The following is a 19,597-nucleotide window of genomic DNA, read 5'->3' as shown; positions in this document are numbered from 1 at the left end:
ACAGACCACCACCACCGTCTTGATCCTCCCATAAATTGGCTCGCAACGGCCCTTCCCATTGGCCTCGCATACCCACGGGCAAGGATATGGAATCTTATTCGTCCACCATTCCTTGGCTTACCTGACGTCCAGAATAAGTCTCGATAACAGTGAGCTTCTATTCTTGCCGTTGCGCGGTGTTGTGCTACCAGGGAAAAGAAACATATGTGGCCAGTGACGGAGGTAAATGTAATGAGAAGCTGAGGGCTCCTTGCTCAATATCCAGCTGCTGTAGGCTGGGAGACGCGGCGCAACGCGTGGCAGACTTCTCCAGTCAAATTACTAGGTAATCTTGACAATGCTGTTTGGCCGAGGTCTTTTAATTTCAATTTATCTAGTCGCTACGTAAAATCGTACAGGGCCATTATTTGTGTGTGGTCTGCTGTTTCACCCAGCACAACAACCTGGTGCTCATCAAACCCCACCCACCGTCTATTCAGCTCGAGTTCGTGTTTCACCTCAGGCAAAGCAAGCCCCAACCCAGTACCCCGTCGAGCCAATGCGGCTGCAATACCCGACAACGCCTCGACAGGTCTGATCCGAGTGCTTGTTTTGGCTGGGAACCCCGTCATTACGTTTTCTAGTTCCCACACCCGTACTTCGTCTCCACGAGAGCTGATCGACACTGCCTTGCCCCTGTTGTTGACCTCGGCACCGGAAACGGCAGAAGTGTGACCCCAGAGCCGTCGGCCTGGACCGATCTCAAGACTGTCCTGGTTCGAGGTCACGAGGAAACTCATCATAGTATTGTCCGCCAGCGTGCCAATCAGGTATGGATGCTCATAAGAAAGAGAAGTTGGTGGACTTCTCATCTGAGGATGCAGTGCTAATGGCATGGAGCTGGTGAATCGCGTCGTCATGTTGAACTTGTTCTGTCGCGCAGTCTCCCTGTCTAACGCCGTCTCAAGAGTAGAGGCCAGTCTGCTCCCGAGGAAACGTCCATTCGCATTCAGTCGGATCTCTTGCACACCCATGCACCACCCAGAATGGAGTCTCTGAAAAGCGTACGCAACCGCAGCAATGATGCCACTAGGCGCGCGTCGGAGAGATACCGATATAGGCGAAAAGGAAGCATCCGACTGAAACCGCGCGACAGTGGATATATCCTGGCAGCATGAACTCGGGGAGGCTGCGGTACCCAGATGGTAAATGCTCAGAAATTTTGTTCTAGAAACTGTCATTGCGTAGGGATGGGAGAGCGAAACGGCTAGCAAGGGCCCGTCGGCAGATAGATGAGTAAAATGGACCTCAAATTGGTCCCGTTCATAGACGTAGACCGACCACGAGCCATCTTCGAAACCAAGCAGAACCTTGACCCGTCCGCCCACAGTTTCCGTAGACAGACAGGTTGCTCCAGATGTCGTGTCCAGGGGGAAATGTGCTCGCAAGGTCCTTGTCCCTTGTTTCGACGACCAAGCTCGAAGCCCTGAGGGGTCGACAGTGAATATGACGCCGCTGTGCACTTTGGCAATTACAGGGCGAGCGGGCGGGCGCGCAACTTCCAGTTCATGAAGTCTCGCTTTGCCATTGGACCAGTTTGTTTTAGTTTTGAATCGACTCTTCCAGTCAATCGACTCCCCACTGATCGCTACCACCGCAGGCGCCCTCAAACGAGGCCTGGTGAATGTATCGAGGTATTTCAATTTCCAAATCCCCCCGTCCGTGGCAAGGGCTCGCATCCGGCGTGACACGCACTCGGTCCGCAGTAATTCGCGGGTAGGTAGATAGGAAAGGATGCGGAGGAGGATTTCGTCGCTAATGTCGAGCAGATTTCGTCTGGAGCCTGTGCGACTTCGCTTTGCACGAGCATACTCTCCGCCGCCATCCTCGTCGCTCCTCCTTCGCTTGGGCATGTTGACGATGTTGGTTTGAGTTGGATTGGGAACGTGAGATGGTCTGGAATTGGGCATCCCAGTCCGAGAAGCACGAAGAGGATGGCTCGCCTCGCTGCCTCGCGCTTGCCCCACTTTCCGCTGCCGGTTAAACATCGGGCCCGACGCGTTCGGTCGTGTCGGTACAAGACCTCGAAGAGTTGGGGGCTTGACAGATACTGATACCTGCTGTACATAATCCACGCGACCAAAATATACATAACATGTCCAGCTCCGCGAGTTCCTCTCTCACGTCGACGTTGGTACTAGCGCTTGCGCAGAGTGAGGCACTCCAGCGGCAAATAGGCCACGCTCAAAAACTCATTGACCAACTAAAGCTGGAGAATGAACAGCTCCGGCAGGAAGTTCAGGGGCTACGCCAGGCCCAAGCGCAATTGCAGACACCTCATCCAGATCTGACAATTCAACTTGACCAACTGTTTCGCAAAGATGCAGAGAAACAAGCAGAGATTGACAGTCTTAGAAAGCGTCTGGCTCAACCTTCTCATGCGCGGACACCAAATGCCTCGTCGCCAGCTCTTTCAGGGGACGACCAACCACCTTTGAATGCGTCCCGGAAGCGAGCTAGGATCAACAGCCCGGGAGACAGACCCCTGCGCGATATTGACGCGAATTCGCCGCCTGGCGGCCGGCCCCAGCAACTCAGAAAGTCCAAGGGAATGTTCAGGGATAGAACGACTGAGGCTATTTCCCTGATCGCAGAGGACGGTGTCGATTGTCACAGTGATGACGTGAGGCCGAAGACGAGAACACCTATCGATCCCGGCAGCTCACCCAATCAACGTCTCCAGGGATTGTTGGCAGCACCTAGCGCGGCAGCCCCGGTAGCAAAGGACACTCCTCGTCCTCGGTCCTCGAAGAAGACACCCATTCAAGGTAGAAGAGCAGAAAACAACGAACCACTTAGACGGCGTCCGCTCAATGGTCTCAACCTCTCCCATTTCAAGGTCAATCCGAAATATGCCTCAGGCCTTGATTTTCCGTTCCGGGAAGTCGTCCGAGAGAAGGAGGCGAGGAAGTGTTTGCCGGGCTGCAACAGGGCGGAATGCTGCGGCGCTTCTTTCAAGGCGTTGGCGATGACGCTCCCTCCGGACCCTAAACTATCAGAAAACGACTTGTTGCTTGAATTTTTGGGACCAGGCTCGGAGCAGAAGATCAGCAGCCTGACACCGCTGGCGCGAACCAATCTAGTGCATGAAGCTAGAGCCAAACGGCTAGCAAACGCGTATGGCAAGATGCACAGGGCCACCTTCGAACCGCCGTCATCGCCACCGGCCTTCTGGAATGTAGATATCCCTAGCACCCAGGAGCAAGAGGAGATTCGAGGGCCGGCTATGGCAAAGCAAAGGGAGGAGGTTGAGAACCGATATCAAGAGGCTCTGAAAGGCGGCCGCTGGCTGTTCGCAGATGAGTGAGAGGATACCAGGACACCAGAGGCCGGCCATACCAGCTGTTGACAATGTGACCGACGTCGGCGCGGATGACAAGTGCTATAAAATGTAAGCCGAGCCAAGATGACTACGGGCATAGTATCTACAGACCAGCGTTGGTCGCAATGTTGGAGACGTTCACCCGAGTAAGAAATGCGGCACTGGATGCTCGAGTTGATAAAGAACTACTAGGATCTGGGTTACGACTCTCCATTCCTAGGCTATCATAAAATCTGTCCAGATCACTGCACAGCTTGCAGGAGGTGGCTAGCACATGCGACTTCACTGTTACGGTCACAACGCCACAACCACCTCAGCACGACTGATCCCCAAGTTCATGGCACAATCTAGAGAGAGGAGATCTCCCATCATCCTTCCTCTCACACATTCTTAACGCCCCTGTCACTAGGTCCCCTCCGACACCTGTTCGCCTCACAGTCATGGTGGACATCCTGCACCAGCCCGACCGACCGCCTTCTTGATGCTCGCCGGCACTGCGCCAGCAGACGCCCCTTCAGAACGATCTCCAGTTACTTCTCAACTAAGTCTCCACAAGATGGACAAATTTACGAGAATCGAATTGACGCACCCACGTTCACCAAAGCCCTCGACTACTTGCGGCGGTCCTTCGTCACCTATGCTGAACCTTGCGCCCAGCAATGGCCGAATGTGCCTTCCACATAGGAGCCTGCAGTCTCAATCATTGCCTCCTACTCCGACGAGGCCGAGGAGTGGAATACAGACAGGGATCGATGTGCTTGACTTGGATCAATTTAAAATTCCAGCCGAGTTCAGTCTTAGCTGGTACACCGACAACCTTGGCGCAGTGATTCCAGTCAAATACCGTGCCAACAGAAAGGACATCACAGACCCTATTCACAGAATCCTGGATCGGGCTTCCAAGTATCACAATGACACGCGGCCTCCGAGAGTGGAGGCGGTAAAGATCTACGACCGGCCGGCTTCCAGAACCACCTGTCGACAGCTAGCATCTCTCATTCCAGCCGAGTACTTCCCACAACAAGGGAGCAGTATCGTACGATTCTTAGAAGGGGTTACAGGCTACATGAGAGAAAAAGCTGGCATGAATCGCTACACACTTCCGCGACCAAACCGGAGCTCTTGCATAAACCCGACTTTGGTGGCGGAGGCACCTCATTCTGCAGGACTTGCAACTCCTGGGAAGCGTCGAACCATCAAGGAGGAGCCCGATCGGGACTCTAGCGCAGTTGGATTGATAGCGGGATATTCAGAAGAAAGTGCTATCAATCTAGACTCGGACGAAGAAGCGGATACCATCCTACCATCGGTGGAAAGTCCGGAGCGCATCAAGAAGACGAAGAGCAAGGATTCATCCAAGAAGTACAAAATTGCTTCGTCCTCGGCGTCACACAATCAAGCGACCGAGGTTGGAAATGTCGCCGGAGCCGCTGAGGTGTTTTAATCAGAGAAGTCTAAGAAACCCTCGTTGAAGAAACGCAAGCACCTCCAAGAAGGTGCTGAAGGTGTGGGCGACACTCAACTCACTGATATTGCCACCCTTGTCAAAACGAAAGAGCCTTCGGCCACCAAGAAGCGCTCAAAGAAACCCAAGAGGGCCGAAGAAGCTGGCGAAGCTGCGGAAAATTCCCAACCCACCGACTTTGTGACCCCTGGAGATGCCAAAGGGCAATCCGACTCGAAGAAATGCTCAACGAAACGTCAGGACAACGGGGAAGTCGCTGAAACTGTTTCCTCCAAGTCCACGAAGGGCTCCTCTTTAAACAAACGAAAGAGGCCCAATGAAGTCGCCGAACGCGAGGATGATGCTCGACTTACAGACATCGCATCCACTCTGTCCCAAAGATCCTCCCCAACAAAGAAGAAGCATAAGCGTTTTGAAGAACCAGCTGGAATTGAGGGCATTGCCGATCTATTCGAAAATGTAAACCCCGCGCAATTTAAGAAGTCGACGAAATCCACATCAAATCAGAAGAACAAGGATTGTCCAAGTGGAAGCGATGTGGGAGACGCACATGCTGCCCCCGTACCAAGCATGCCACAAGCTAGGGCCAAATTGAAGTCACTCAAAGCCTTAGTACCAGCGGAACCGAGTTCGCTTTTGTCGCGCATCGAGCAGAAGCGAAAATCCCTGCTACCACCGGACGCATTGCCCTCGAATGATACATCTTCCGAGTCCAGCGTCGAGAGGCCTTCTCCGCCAGTCGAGAAACCCACGACTTCCGACCATGCTGCTATCGGAGGAGATAAATCCGCCGATGGAGCTGTCGATGACACTAGCTCTTCTGACGACGACGACGACGACGACGACGACGAGGACGACGAGGACGACGATGAAGACGAGACACCTCAAAAGACTGTGCGCCGCTCCACCGATAAGCTGCTGAGCGAAAGGCTCATGGCAGACAACCAAGCACTGGTCGAGAAACACACAGAGGAGATTGCCGTGCTCAAGCAAGCCGCGAAAGGGGGACGTCGAAGAATGAGAGAGAGGTCCACAGCCAGGACCGAGCACCACCGGCGGCAAATCGCCTCCTTGAGCACCGACCTCGCAAGGCTAATGGACAGAAAGCAGGCTCTCGAGGACCTGTTGTGCAAGAGAGCCGGCATCGACCCACTCGACCTGGAGCGAACCTTGGTCCGTGTCGGCGAGGGCCTCAACACTTATCGACGATCCTTTCAGATGGCCCACAAGTGCGAACGAGAATAAAGGAGCAAAGAGCCGAAAACCCAAGGGGTTTGCCAGTCGAACGGTCCAGTCCGCAGCAAACACCAGCCACATCAATTAAGCCGCACGCCGTGCCAGTCGGTCGTCTGAACGTCTCCACCGAACTGCACTCAGATCAGGGGCTATGTGCGATCTGCTGATACGAACGACCGTCTGCACGACTCTTGCATGCGGTTGGGAGACGATGAAAAAGAAAGAGAGTTGAGGAACGTACCATAGCGAGCAGAGGAGACCTCGGGCCACAAGACTGGAGACCCTGAATATGCTCCGTCCCGCGCACCAGGCAGCGTGAAGCACCCAGCATGAACAATAAAATGCCCAACAACTGAGCCAACATGATATGTCTGGAGCTTAAAACTTCTCTCGTCACATCCAATTGCACGCAGTTTCCCAACGAGTCTCGACTGTATCAGCCTTAGAAACCCTGTCGCCCCAGTCGCTATGCCTGTCGACTATTCTGACGTGGCTTCAAATACTCATTTACTGCATTGTCTGATGTAATCTGGACACATAATGCTACCTATGAGCTATCAATCAATGCTGCCTGATGCTCGGACCATTCCAAAATGCTGATGGGCTTGCTTCTTTGTTCCAGTGCCGCCGTTGCTGTATGTGCATAAAACCGTCACCCACGCTGCAAAGTCGGGCACGGCAGGTTGTGATGCAAAAGACGCAACCCGAAAAAAAGATGAGAATGACCCGGACAATTGACTCGTTTCTGTCGGATGAAAAGATGAGTCTCGCCAACAATGCGAATGCAGGATCCGGAAACACCCGCTTTCTGATGTGTTTCTGTACACACGAATACCACACAACGTCCTCTCGTCCCATATGTACTCATGTTTCTCTTTCCTCCTTCTTTGTCACTTGCGCGGCTGCAGCGCACTCAGCTATCAAAGATCCTGCTCTTGTTGTTAGCAATCACTTCTCAGATGGACCAGATCGAGAAATAGCTTACGGGGCAAAGACAGGAATGCCGCGTGATTCAAGTGAATAGACGACCCTGCGTGTTACGCGTGGGTTTGAGATCACAAAGACAGCTTCCGCCTCAGACTTCACATACAATTCGTAGGTGTGCTTGACTAGGTCCGGCCTTCCAGAGACGGTGGTGTTGATTATCATCGCCTCGGGATCGGCTCTGAGCACCGTATCTACAACATTCTTGGAATAAGTGACCTCTGGGGTTGGCGTACTCCAGAGTATCCGGCAACAAACATCGCTCTGACTGAGTAGCGACAGGATGGGGCCAATACCTGATCCTGTGGCGACCAGGATGAGTTTTCGAAATATTGGGGCCACGTGCAGAACTCCCAGAGTGGGGATTCCTCTCACCCACAGGGCGGTCGGAGGTGATCTGATGAGCCGGGATGTCCAGTCGCCGGCCTTCGACACGAGAACCGAGAACCCAGGGCCGTCTTCGTCGGGGATCCCTGCAAAGGCGTGCCACTCGAGAAGTGGATTGTCTGAGATTCGAGGAGCGGCACAGAGAGGCAGCTTGGTATATGTGAAGTGCAGCCGGATCGCATGGTCCGATAAATGTTCTGCATTCACCTTGACTTTCCTCAACCACACCCAAGGTAATGCAATGGAGATGGTGGCGATCAAAAGGGTCCAGAAGACTGGGCTCCTCAGCACGGCCACGCTGGCAGGTTCGGGCGAGTAGACGTCGTGCACCTTTGCGTCCGTCAAGAGGGCGAATTCGACCCAGAATAGGGCCACCGAGGTCCAACCCGCAAACCGGTGTACTAGCTCAAACTGGTTGTGCATCCTTGCCCGTATGGCAGGATGCGCCATTGCTATTATGGAGAGGAGCAGTACATCGAGGAGAACGGTGATGATGGGAATGCTGCTCTGGTGTCTCCGTATCCCTCCGGATTGGAACGAGTTGACAATGGATACGTTGAAGAATGCGAACCACACGGTAGCCGACATGGCGGCCCCACTGTGTACACCTCCGAGATGATATATCTTTGCAGATAGCCGACGGATGCGTAAGGGGAACCACTGGGGACATTTGCCGAAGACCCAAAAGAGCGTGTTGATGACGAGTTCTTGCCGCATCAGTACACTGACGGTAAGGTTGATAGACACTGCAGACGCCGCGCGCTCCGGTGACATCGAGACAAGCTTGTGCTGTGCAGCCAGAACAATGATGGCTATGATATTCGCCGTCAAGACGAGGGCGTTGAGGCGTCGATATACGGAGAAGATGGTCCACCGTAAGTTACGCAACAGGCGGGTGTACTTTTTGTCAGGCATCTGCATCCCGGGTAGTGGGTTCTTTTCGAGGATGAGAGAACCTGATCTGGAAGACCCTTGATCTTGTGCTACCGTAGTGTTATGCTGGGCGAGATCTGAGTCCGCCGCAGAGGACGTGGTAGGACGTTCGCCATCGATTTGTGATATACAATAGTTCGGAATGTCGCTCAGGTCCGGCTGGAGATCTCGGTCATTGGTGACCACCGTGTCATCGCCGTGGTCGAGCCGGATACGGTGTTGCTGGGACTCGAGAGTGGGAAGAGGAGGAATAGCACTGGCTGTCATACTGAAAGATCTGCTTAAAAGCATGAGCAAGAGTCTCGACGATGCGCGTTTGCAGTGGCCCGAAGGGGCAAACGCGACTCCCACGGTAGAAGGGCTTGTGTAAACCACGTCCAAACCCACCGGCAGTGAGCCATCTGGACTCCGCGAAAGTGAATCGATCAAGCAACCACCTTGAGTCATGGCAACAGGCGATGTATGAAGTTTTCCCTTGCAGTGAAGAATGTGCAGGTCAGGGGTGAGGCAGTCAGAAGGCGGAGAGATAATAGCAAATGGGTGCTTACTAGGTGTCTTCAACAGACCGTGGATGCCGTGATGCCGCCGAGAGCGTACAAGATAAGATGAGACGGGATCATCTGCATGAAGGTACCGTCGTGCCTTATAGCAGTGGAAAAGGTACTGGGAAGCGGAAGCGGTTGAAGTCAGGATCATAGGAATGATTGTTTCTGGTTTCCGGACAGGTGAATCAGACAGGATGATGGTGTATGGGATATAACTTTTTCTAGAATCCCAGTGTGATCGAGTAGGGAGCAGGTCAAGCGGCGAGTGACTCGGTGAGTGAACTAGGAGGGAGCGGCGACGGGTGATGGAGCGGAGGAGTTGCAGGTGACTCGAAAACGTGGGCAATGAGAAATCATGCGGCCGATCCCGCAGGATGACAGAAACACCGTGAAGCGGCGAGCTCGAGGTGTAGCCGTCCCGTGGTTAGCGAGCCACACAAAGGGAGCCGGTGAGATGCCTGGAGTGATGTCTGCGAGCGAGATGCCTGGTGTTGGTGGCAGTGGAAGTGATGGTGCAAGCCGTGTGGGTAGTTTGTGCACATTGCTTTCCGATGCCTTGGATTCATCCTCGATTGGGAATCAGCATAACGCATGCCGACGGAGATCCCAGGAACGATTGACCCATGACCTTGGGCCGCGGCGATCGATCTGGACGGGGGATAAGAAATGGACCAGTTGGGATCGCAGTTCCGGTAGCCAATTGATAGAGTCTCCAATATATTGAATTGAGCTTCAATGCTTCAGTGACTCCGCAGGCACGACCTGCAAGCATCACGAGAAGTGATGCCTGAACGAGGAAAGACTGAACCAAGAGCACTGGCCACTCAGCACTTTCCCATTCTTTGATGTTCCCCATCACCACCACGTCAAGCACGACATGCTCACGGCAGTTTCTCAACATTCCCACCAGCAGGCAGGATACAACGGGATTTCTACACTGACTAATCGAGCCGCTGTCAGATTTGCTGTGCAGAGCAGAGGGAGGCAAGGCGAAGACGGTGTTGGCATGAGAAACCCACCGCCTTCATCTCAACGGCAACCGGTGAGCAAGGCCATCGGGATGGTATGCGTTGGAACCGGCTGTGCTTCTTGCGCATTATGACGGTGGCTTTGTCCGGCGCTGATGTTGCTGTAGCCCCTCGTAGTCGTGACTGTGCTCGAATCCATTCACTTACCATGAAGTGACCACGAAGTGACCCTTTGCTCCGGCCCCAGTAGCAGCTGCCTCTCCGGTCAGATGGACTTCTGCTCGGCTGCTACCCATCACAGGAACTCAGCTGCGTTCAACCTAGCGCACATTGCTCTCCGTCCATTGCGCAACCACTGCCTGGGGCAGCTGTACCATCGGATGACCACGTACACGACTTTCTTCTTCGTCGTGCTGGATAAAGCGTGCTTCTTGCAGTTATTGTCCTACCTGATGATCCCTCCATTGTGACACCTGTCTTGCGTCTCTGCAAGCCTCTGTTACACAATGTCTTTCTCCAAGGTTCCCCCCACGGTTGTCATCGATTCTGTCTGGACCTCTTGCAAGTCCGTCCCGATTCCATCGACCGACATCCTCACATATACCTTTGGCAATCTCAGTCGATATGACGACGATACCCCGGTAGGCCGCCTGAGCTCCTGCATGTATTTGTGTTGTTGCTGACCCTGCGCCCTCGTCTCCAGATCTTCATCGATGCGAACCATCCGACCCATAGGATTCTCGCCAAACAAGCCCTCCGGACGGTTCGTCAACTGATCAAGGGCCTGAAGGCGCTCGGCTTGAAGGAGGGGGATTGTGTATGCCTGCACGCCTTCAACAACGTATGTCATACTTCTGTTGCTCAAAGTCGGCTGCTGCCGTCTTCTGCGCTTCGTTTCATGCTGTGCAACTTGACTGACCAGAGCGCTGTAGATCTGGTATCCCTTGATCTGGCTGGGAATCATCGGTTCCGGGGGTCGTGTGGTCGGATCCAATCCCAGATACACCAAGTCCGAACTGGTTCATCTGCTGGATCTGACCAAGCCAAAGTTCGTCTTCGCTCAGATGGACTGCATGGATCCAATCGTTGAAGCTGCTGCCGCCGCCCAACCCAAGATTGACCCCTCCAACATCTTCAGCATTGATCCTACCGAGGACTATGCCCGTGTTGCTGCCACGATCGAGGCCAGGTCACCCATATTCGATGGCCCTTGCAATGTTTTAAGCCTGCCCAGAAGCGACACCCCGCCTTTCCGTGGTCACTCCAGCTGGCGTACATTGCTGCTCAGAGATGAAACCGATTCGCCTCCTCCCACAAATGACGGCAAATTCGACCAAGAGAGTATTGCAGTGTACTCACTGACCAGTGGTACGACTGGCCTCCCAAAGACTGCCTTGATCTCACATCGATCCGTTGTTGCCCAGACTGCGCTGCTTGAGGATCAGTTTGGCGCCACACCATATCAAGTACGATCAGCTGCCCGCTCGAAACATCATGGAACCCACACTGACACCTGCCACAGCCATCACAGCTTATCTGCCTGCCTGTCTTTCATGCGTTTGCATCGCCCCTTGCGCTGGTGTTACCACTCCGACTGGGCATTCCCACATTCTTCCTGCCCAAATGGTCTCTTTCGGAGTGTTTGCGAGCGCTTGAAACGCACGCCATAACCGATGTTCCAATATGTCCGCCAATTGTCAGTGCTTTGACCCAGCTTCCAGTTTCAGAACACCCCCGACTCAAGAGCCTCCGACATGTCATGTCTGCCGGAGCCGCTTTGCCTGCAACGGTACAAAACAAATTATACCATGTGTTGGCCCCCGAGGCACTGGTAACCCAAGTTTGGGGTACCACAGAGGCAGGATGGCACAGTTTCGGTGACCTGCAAGAGAGAGATTATTCGGGAAGTGTTGGCCGGTTGCTGCCAGGTGTTCATCTGAAGCTGATTTCGGAGGACGGGTCTGTAGTCACAGATGAGGGCAAGCCAGGCGAGGCGTTCATAAAGACCCCAATGCTATTCTCTGGATACCTGAAGAACAGTGAAGCGAACGCGGATGCTTTCGACCCCGATGGCTTTTACCGGACCGGCGATCAGCTGTATGTGCAGGACGGCAAGCTGTACTACACCGACAGGATCAAGGAAACCATGAAAGTTCATGGCTGGCAAGTATCACCGACAGAGCTGGAGAGCGTTCTGGTCCAGCACCCTGGGATTGCGGATGCGGCTGTAGTCGGCGTCGCTCGAAGCAACTTGCTCGGCATACCCGAAACGTTTCCCACTGCCTATGTGGTGCGCAGCGCCCTCAAAAGTGGCTCCCCACTGACAGCGCAGGAGGTGAAGGATTTCATCGCCGCGAGGCTGATCTCATACAAGCGCATCACGGGCGACGTTAACTTCATCGAACAGATCCCTCGATCCGCGGCTGGAAAGATTCTCCGCCGGAATCTACTCCATGGCGCACGATCTGAATGAGCTCAGGACGCTGACAGTGGAGAGGTCAATCTTTTTGAAAGTTACTGACGGAGCCAGTCAGGTCCTGTGTCTGAGAAGGCGAGAAAAGGCATAAGCGGCCAAAGGCCGGCTTCACAGAGCGCGGTCCATTTCCCTGGAAGTTGTCACTGAACAGAACCCATATCTTACCAAGAATAACAACAAAGCATACCGCCATTTCGTTGAATGTGGTCAAGAAATTGCTGCAAACGAGGGTTGTGTATGGCGCAGAACTGCTGAGGGCTTCCGAATCCTGTAGTCCCCGCACAGAAAGGGACGTTGGATCTCAAAGTCGGAGGCATACTTGAAGACATAGATATCCAGATACACCTCCAAGCGCCAATGTATGAGAAGATGCAAGTATTCGACGTCTGAGGATGGATAGGGAGAGATGAAGTAGCAAACAATCTCACACTTGGCGAGCTGGCAGCTGGGCATGCCTATTCTGTGCCTAGTCTTCGCCTATTCTTGACCCTATAGCGCCTAGTCTTTCCATCTTAGGTTCAGCTTCAAATGACATGTCATTCGGTGCCGGTCTGCGCCATTCGAAACATTGCGCATGGACCATTCTCGCGATCTTCGTGCATTCTGAAACACCGATCGAGTGTTATTTCCAGGTCTCTCGTCTGGATTCTTTGGTCAAGGATCTCAATCGTTGGCCACATCTTACCATCGGAATACAACCATAGCGCTCAGATCATAACCAAAGTGCGGGTTCAATCACACACAAATCTTGCAGAGTGGCTCAGGATAGCGACAACAGGCATGTCTCTGCAAACACCAAGTGACCTGCCCGTGCAGGTCATCGTGCCCAACGACACCAACCCATCGGGGCCCCCGCTACTCTCTGCCGAACGTCGCGTCACACCGTCGTGGACCGTCGCGCAATTCAAGGCCAAGCTCGAGCCCATCACAGGAATCCCGGCGTCCAGCCAATCTCTGCGTACTCGGTCCTTGCTCGACGATACGTGGATTCAAATCGACAATGACGCCGACCTGCTCTCCACTCCACGCTACGGGCTGAAGAGGGGTTCGGAGATCCAAGTGATCGACCTGCGTCCCCGGCACGAGCGGCAGAACCTGAACTTCCTCGCGGCCGATCTGAGCTCGGTCGAGAAGTACCAGATGCCCGAGGACCGGTACGAGAAACTCGAGGACTCGGTGCTCGCGTGGAAACGGCGGCAGAAGCTCGGGCGCTTCGACCCGCACGCCAAGTCGCAGGACCAGGTCGTGCAGGAGCGGCGGAAGAAGGACGAGGCCGAGATGGCGGCCCGGGGGATCCGGACGGGCCTGCGGTGTCGCGTGGCCAAGGACGACGGCAAGAGAGGCGTCGTCAGGTTCACGGGGGAGGTCCCGGGTCTGGGTGGCCAGAGGGAGGAAGGGTGTCTCTGGGTCGGCGTCGAGCTGGACGAGCCCGTGGGCAGAAATGACGGGAGTGTGCCCGTCGAGATCGAGGGCGAGGATGGGAAGCCCAAGCACGAGACAAGGAGGGTGTTTGAATGCCGACCAAAGTACGGCGTGTTGGCGAGGCCGGAGAAGGTCGAAGTGGGCGACTTTCCGCCTCTGGATGATTTGATGGACGAGGATATGGAAGAGATTTGAATGGCTTACGCCCCCGGCTCGTCGAGGCATGCAACCACGTGGCCCCGGTTGAAGCCATGTCCCAAGCCGCGCCGGAGCAGGAATGAGCCGACAACCATGTGATCTCCAAAGTTGGGCGACGCTCAACTGCCACGATCATTGGTGTCCCTCCGGACTCATCGACCATACGAGCAACTCTCAGACACACTGAGGACGAGAGAAGGGCAATAGCAGAAGGGCCGGGTCGTCCATCGGCAATGCGAAATGTTAGGACACTACGAGAGCGAGATCTTGCGGGCCCGTTTTCTTGACCGCTGAAGGCAAAGCCATGCTGCCGTCACGAAGATGAAGTATCGGAGAAGTCTGATCACATTGTCGACTCTGTGTTGACGAGCTCTCGAGAGGGTTTTCCACCGAGACGTCATCTGGAACTTCAGACATACGAGCCCAAAGCATGCATGCTGCAATTGCAAGGGCAAATTCTTCGACATTCGTCTAAACCCAGGCCGGACTGAATGGTCGACCGATCGTCCCGTCATTACGTTTGTAGCAGAAGAGCGCGCTATATATCTCCTAACATTGTACATGAGCACGTACGCGTGGATATCAGTCCTGAGCTTCTGTTGGCGCAGATTCACATGCCTGACTAAAGAAGATTCGTGCTGGCTTGTCCATCTCGTTCTCGATGGAATACTGGTTACCTGTGCTCAAAGTTAGTTTTGCTAATATCCAAGGCCCACAGGATACTTCGGACTTACCACGTGGAACTTGCCAGAACCCGCCCTTGCCGATGCTGAATCGGTTCATGCTCCCAGTAACTTCGCCGCCCAATGGGCCCACGGTAACCGTGACCCTACCCTTGACAACGAAGAAACTCATATGCATCTTGCGGCTATTCTTCGGTCGCTTGATGCCGCCAGGGGGAAGGTCTACAAGTCCGGTACCAAAGAACCTTGTTGATAGCAACTTCGCATATCGGAAAGTAGGTCCGTCTTGTGAACCTGAGCCTTTGACTTCTCGGGTCGGGATCGCTGCAGCTGCATGAGCAATTTCAATCTCCTCCTCTTGCTCTGTCGGCGCTTGTTCAACATTGTCCCAGATAGCGACATTGCCTCGCAGCGTGCCGGTCCCGGTCTCCCATGGCTCGGCGTCGGGATCTTCTGGGATATTGCCCAGTTCGAATTCGGAGTCCGACCTATCATTTGTGTCTTGTTCTGCGTCTCCTCCCTCCTCGACGGAAGTCCGCCGCGCCTTGCTTTTGCCCTTTTTACCCTTCTTTTTCTTGCCTTTCGACTTCTTACTGTCAATCCTTTCTGCCACTTCTTCAGAGCGCACAATCTCCTTGATGCTGTTGAGTGGGAAGCGCGCTCCATCCGCCAGACTCGCTCCGCCCGGGCTCGTCCCGTACACACATCGTTCGTTCCGCCAATATGCCAAGGGCCTGACACTGACGCGGCCGCTTCTTGTGTGCATTATGCCATCGTCCGCGGGAGTTTCTCGTCGCAAGATGTACAATGATCTCGGAGGGCCTGGCCGTGCTCTGACTTTCTCAACAATTGCCTCGAGTTCTCTCTCCTGTCGAGAAGACAGTTTCAGGTTCGTATTGATGTCTCTTAGAGGCTGCTTCCCCTCTGCCTCTGCTGATAATGGTTGGGGACTCGGTGCTGGCGGAGTAGCATTTCTCGTTTTGGGAGGTCGTCCTCTTCGTTTTGCAACTTTGTTCGGTATCGGCGAAGCAGCGGGTTCGTCCTGGTCGAGCGCGTCGGATTTTCTCTTCTTCCTCGAGTTTGCTTTGTTTTGTGATGCTGGGGGTGCTGGCTCTTCGAGTGCTTGGTCCGGCTCGGTTTCAGCATCATCAAAGCCTACACTCGGGGCGCCCAGCTCCTCAGAAGTCTGCCGCAGGTGCGGCGTCGGTGTGGCACCTGCCGCGTGCTCGCTTGATGGGGGGACATCAATGCCAGCATCTACAGCTGCTTCGACGTCTTCTGTGGCTTCATCGTATGCATCAAAATCGCCATCCTCGATAGAAGGAGTGATTTCATTCTCAATCCGCCGTAGTTCTAGACTGGCTCTTGGTTTGTGCAGTCGGCTCGGAGTGATAGTCATTCTGTCGGCGAGGGGTGACTTCCGCGGACTGGGGCTAAATCGCCTCGGTTGTGTCCTCTGCAACGTCCGGACAGAAGCAGGCTGTGGGCTTTGCGCATCGTGAATTAGTGTTGACGCCTGCGGCGGGGTATTTTCATGTTCTTCGATGTCTTCATGTCGCAAGCTCTTGGCCGCAGAGAATATGTCGACGCCATTGCTCTTTCTTGCGGCACCACTAATACCGCTCTTTCTAGGCGAGGACGAGCGGAGGCGTCGAATTGGCGTAGTTCGGGCCGACCGTTGCGCGGACAGTGCCTCAATAGGAGCATCTTCTCGCTCAGTCTCCAGCACGACCACGTTCTTCAACGGTGACGGTTTCCGAGGCGATGAGAAAATACCCGAAATCTGCTCCATTCCGTATGCATCAAGAGGTTGCTGGTCGAGAGTGACTCCGGTGCGCCTGTGCCCGGTCAGCGACAGCTCATACTCCCGGTATCCTCCACGCCCTTACCTTCCTGCCTTTCCAACTGCCGAGTAGTCGACATTGGCAGGTCCTCTGCGCGCTGCGAGTCGCGAAGCCATGATGGGCTCGAATAGGCGGCCTTGTAGCGGACGATGCGGGTCTCAAGCTCTTCGCCTTGAGGAATTGTTCAATACAATTTGAATGTTTGAATGAAATGAATGCGAACTTGTTGTCTGTAGAGCCAGATTGGGATTAGCTCGGTGCTGGCAAGCGGGGTGGAGACGAGAATATTATTGGCTGGTGCTCGGACCCATCAGTGGACGCGTCGCGTCGCGTCACGTTCTTTTCCCTCGTGTCCAGCACCTTCATGAGAAAAGTGACTCCCAGCCTTCCGTGCAGTAAGATATAAGAGTCATCATGGAAACGGACGAGATTGCCGTCTCTTCGGTATTTGTTCCGCCATCTGTAAAAGACCATCACGATGAGCTCTTGTCTGGCAAATCCTATGCCCACTACAGCGGCATCCCTGAAGCGATCACGACCAGGAGTTCGTCCTCATCTGACCCAGGAACATCATGCGTCCTAGGCGTCGATGAAGCTGGTCGCGGTCCGGTAATTGGCCCGATGATCTACGGAGTGTACTACCTCCCCGTTGACATACAGCAATCCTTGCTCGCCGACACATATCACTTTGACGACTCGAAAGTGTTGACTCCGGCCGTCCGAGCAAATCTGACGAAAGCAGTCTGCACCAACGATCATGATCTGTTCAAGTCATCCGGTTGGGCAATCAAATCCCTCTCGGCCCAAGACATTGGTGCTGGAATGCTGAGATATGGTGGATCGTACAATCTCAACGCTCAGGCCATGGATGCCACCGTGGAGTTGATTCGGGGGGTGCTTGATCGCGGAGTCAATGTCACGGAGATCTACGTCGACACTATTGGAAAACCCGAAGTCTATCAGAAGAAGCTGGCGTTGATCTTCCCAACGATCAAGATCACCGTGGAGAAGAAGGCCGACAGTCTCTTTCCTTGCGTCAGTGCAGCAAGTGTTGTGGCCAAGGTTACCCGAGACGTCAGCTGTGAGGCTCTCCTGGAGGCATATACGCAACAGCAAGCTGCCGCATCTCCAGACGAGCAGATGTCTTGGGGCTCAGGGTACCCCTCAGATGCCAGATGTGTTGGCTGGCTCAAATCCGCGATCGATCCTGTCTGGGGTTTTGGAAATGAATGCAGGATGAGTTGGGGAACGGTCAAAGACATGCTCGAGCAGAAGGACGGGCCGGCGCGGAGAGCAGATTGGCCGGACGACGCTGACGAGGAGAATACAAGGATCTCGCAATACTTCGGTGCCAATGGAACATCAGCACCAAAGACGGAGAAGGATGAGTTGCGGTCGTGGTTCGGGACCAGAGTCGGACAAGAAGCATTTTGAAGTCGTCGACCAATATCTTCGACAGACAGCACAAGACTCCCGTTCTTCTAATCTATCCTAAATGCAGACAACCTACCGCCAATTAACGCCACGCCAAAATCGCGAGACACCAGTGCCATCGGCTCCTTGGTCACAGCTTCGCCTTCACCCATAGCCCTTTCATGGCGCCCTCAACACCAGGGAGGTTGGCAGGCCCATCATAGATATCCCGCTCCACCGCTCTGGTGTTGATGTGCAGCGGACCTAGATCGGTCACCCTGGCGGCACCCAATAACCGCGCCGCAGTGGCGGTCTCGTCTCTCAAGATCTCCAGTACTCGTTCGACGCCTGCAATCCCGCCTGCACCGAGGCCAAACAGAGCTGCCCGGCCGATGCCAACAGCCTTCGCTCCCAACGCGAGCGCTTTAACAACGTCCGTGCCTCTCTTGATCCCACCGTCGACGACGACATCGATCTTATCGAACACCTCTGGGCAATACTTTCTTATCTCCAGCAATGTATGCACAGCAGGCGGGGCAGTATCCGCCGCTCTACCACCATGATTCGAGAGGATGATGCCCTGGACCTGGGGCGTGTGCTGGGCCGCGATGTACGCATCCTCGTGACATTGCAGACCCTTCAGGATGATGGGCTTGTTCGTATGCTTCTTCAACCAGGGCAACGTCTCCACCCACGTCAGTGTCGGGTCCGTCCCGAAGAACAGCGACTGGCCAATTCCACCACCGCCTTTCAGCTCCGCGCCCCCAGCGTCCTTGATGGCCTGAGAGGTATCTTCGACGACAAACTTGCCTCGCTCGTCGTGCTCTCTCTTCCCCGGCACGGGCGCATCCAGCGTCAGACAAATAAACTTGATGGCGTCCAGCTTGTTGATTCTGGCCAGCATGTCTTCGCTCTTCTTGCGCTCGGTCTGCACGTACAGCTGCCAGCCGAACACCTGACCGGGACCGGCGTCCTTGACGATCTGCTCGGGCGTCATACTCGCGTTGTTGCTGATCATCTGGATGGTGCCAAATGCCTTGCACGCCTGTGCGATGCCCCATTCGCCGTCCGGGTGGGCCAAACGAGCCATCGCCGCGGGAGAGACAAAGATGGGCAGGTTCATCTTGTGGCCAAGGAAGGAGGTGCCGAGGTCGCAGTCCTTGCAGTCCACAAACACGCGCGGCCGCAGCAGTATCTGCCGATACACCGTGTTGTTCAGGTGCTTGCTCACCAGGTCGTCCGCGGCCGAGTAGTAGTAGGCCCAGCCCTTTTTGGACAGCTTCTTCGTGGCAGCCTCTTCGATCTCGTCGAGGTTCAACATGGCCTGAAGAGGCTTCTCGATCTCGGCCTCGGTGTCCGGGGCCGGTCCGACCTCTGTGGCTGGCTTGACCGGCTCGGGCAGGCTCTTGGGGTCGATCGGTCCGATGCGCGCGGATTCGGGCAGGTTCTCTTCGAGCGTCCCTGGAGGGTGGATCGGGTCGTACTCGTCCGTGGCATCTTTGCCGGCCAGTTTCAGGATGATCTGCGACCCGCCGGGATGGTTGGGGAGGAAGTCGGTGACGTCCCAGACGTTGCCGTACAAAATGACCCAGCACGAGTCTTTCGACGTGTGTTTCTGGACTGCCAGAAACCCGTCAGTAGGAATGATCGTGGACGGCATTATAGCTGCAATCGCGGGGAAT

General features: G+C 54.7%; 9 protein-coding genes across 9 annotated transcripts; 5 read left to right on the top strand and 4 right to left on the bottom strand.

Moving 5' to 3' along the window:
- Nucleotides 1-380: 380 nt before the first annotated feature.
- Nucleotides 381-1,892, bottom strand: G647_03441 (uncharacterized protein; the record flags this gene model as incomplete). Its single annotated transcript, XM_008727786.1, has 1 exon — nt 381-1,892. One exon carries the CDS (start codon nt 1,890-1,892, stop codon nt 381-383), a length of 1,512 nt encoding a protein of 503 aa, XP_008726008.1.
- A 242-nt stretch (nt 1,893-2,134) lies between these two features.
- Nucleotides 2,135-3,346, top strand: G647_03440 (uncharacterized protein; the record flags this gene model as incomplete). The annotated part of the gene is made up of 1 exon (XM_008727785.1): nt 2,135-3,346. The coding sequence occupies one exon, from the start codon at nt 2,135-2,137 to the stop codon at nt 3,344-3,346; it is 1,212 nt and encodes a 403-aa protein (XP_008726007.1).
- Nucleotides 3,347-5,396: 2,050 nt separating this feature from the next.
- Nucleotides 5,397-6,071, top strand: G647_03439 (uncharacterized protein; the record flags this gene model as incomplete). The annotated part of the gene is made up of 1 exon (XM_008727784.1): nt 5,397-6,071. One exon carries the CDS (start codon nt 5,397-5,399, stop codon nt 6,069-6,071), a length of 675 nt encoding a protein of 224 aa, XP_008726006.1.
- Nucleotides 6,072-7,043: 972 nt separating this feature from the next.
- On the bottom strand, nt 7,044-8,348 carry G647_03438 (uncharacterized protein; the record flags this gene model as incomplete). Its single annotated transcript, XM_008727783.1, has 1 exon — nt 7,044-8,348. One exon carries the CDS (start codon nt 8,346-8,348, stop codon nt 7,044-7,046), a length of 1,305 nt encoding a protein of 434 aa, XP_008726005.1.
- Nucleotides 8,349-10,385: 2,037 nt separating this feature from the next.
- Nucleotides 10,386-12,352, top strand: G647_03437 (uncharacterized protein; the record flags this gene model as incomplete). The annotated part of the gene is made up of 5 exons (XM_008727782.1): nt 10,386-10,520; nt 10,583-10,720; nt 10,812-11,068; nt 11,147-11,345; nt 11,402-12,352. The coding sequence occupies 5 exons, from the start codon at nt 10,386-10,388 to the stop codon at nt 12,350-12,352; spliced, it is 1,680 nt and encodes a 559-aa protein (XP_008726004.1).
- Nucleotides 12,353-13,135: 783 nt separating this feature from the next.
- On the top strand, nt 13,136-13,972 carry G647_03436 (uncharacterized protein; the record flags this gene model as incomplete). The annotated part of the gene is made up of 2 exons (XM_008727781.1): nt 13,136-13,813; nt 13,853-13,972. 2 exons carry the CDS (start codon nt 13,136-13,138, stop codon nt 13,970-13,972), a joined length of 798 nt encoding a protein of 265 aa, XP_008726003.1.
- Nucleotides 13,973-14,557: 585 nt separating this feature from the next.
- G647_03435 (uncharacterized protein) lies at nt 14,558-16,618 on the bottom strand (the record flags this gene model as incomplete). The annotated part of the gene is made up of 3 exons (XM_008727780.1): nt 14,558-14,652; nt 14,710-16,496; nt 16,548-16,618. 3 exons carry the CDS (start codon nt 16,616-16,618, stop codon nt 14,558-14,560), a joined length of 1,953 nt encoding a protein of 650 aa, XP_008726002.1.
- A 298-nt stretch (nt 16,619-16,916) lies between these two features.
- Nucleotides 16,917-17,936, top strand: G647_03434 (ribonuclease HII; the record flags this gene model as incomplete). Its single annotated transcript, XM_008727779.1, has 1 exon — nt 16,917-17,936. The coding sequence occupies one exon, from the start codon at nt 16,917-16,919 to the stop codon at nt 17,934-17,936; it is 1,020 nt and encodes a 339-aa protein (XP_008726001.1).
- A 130-nt stretch (nt 17,937-18,066) lies between these two features.
- On the bottom strand, nt 18,067-19,575 carry G647_03433 (uncharacterized protein; the record flags this gene model as incomplete). Its single annotated transcript, XM_008727778.1, has 1 exon — nt 18,067-19,575. The coding sequence occupies one exon, from the start codon at nt 19,573-19,575 to the stop codon at nt 18,067-18,069; it is 1,509 nt and encodes a 502-aa protein (XP_008726000.1).
- Between the last annotated feature and the right edge of the window lie 22 nt (nt 19,576-19,597).

Source organism: Cladophialophora carrionii (assembly GCF_000365165.1).
Source record: "Cladophialophora carrionii CBS 160.54 unplaced genomic scaffold supercont1.3, whole genome shotgun sequence".
NCBI classification, from domain to species: Eukaryota; Fungi; Ascomycota; class Eurotiomycetes; order Chaetothyriales; family Herpotrichiellaceae; genus Cladophialophora; species Cladophialophora carrionii.
This window is presented reverse-complemented; position numbering and strand designations above follow the sequence as displayed.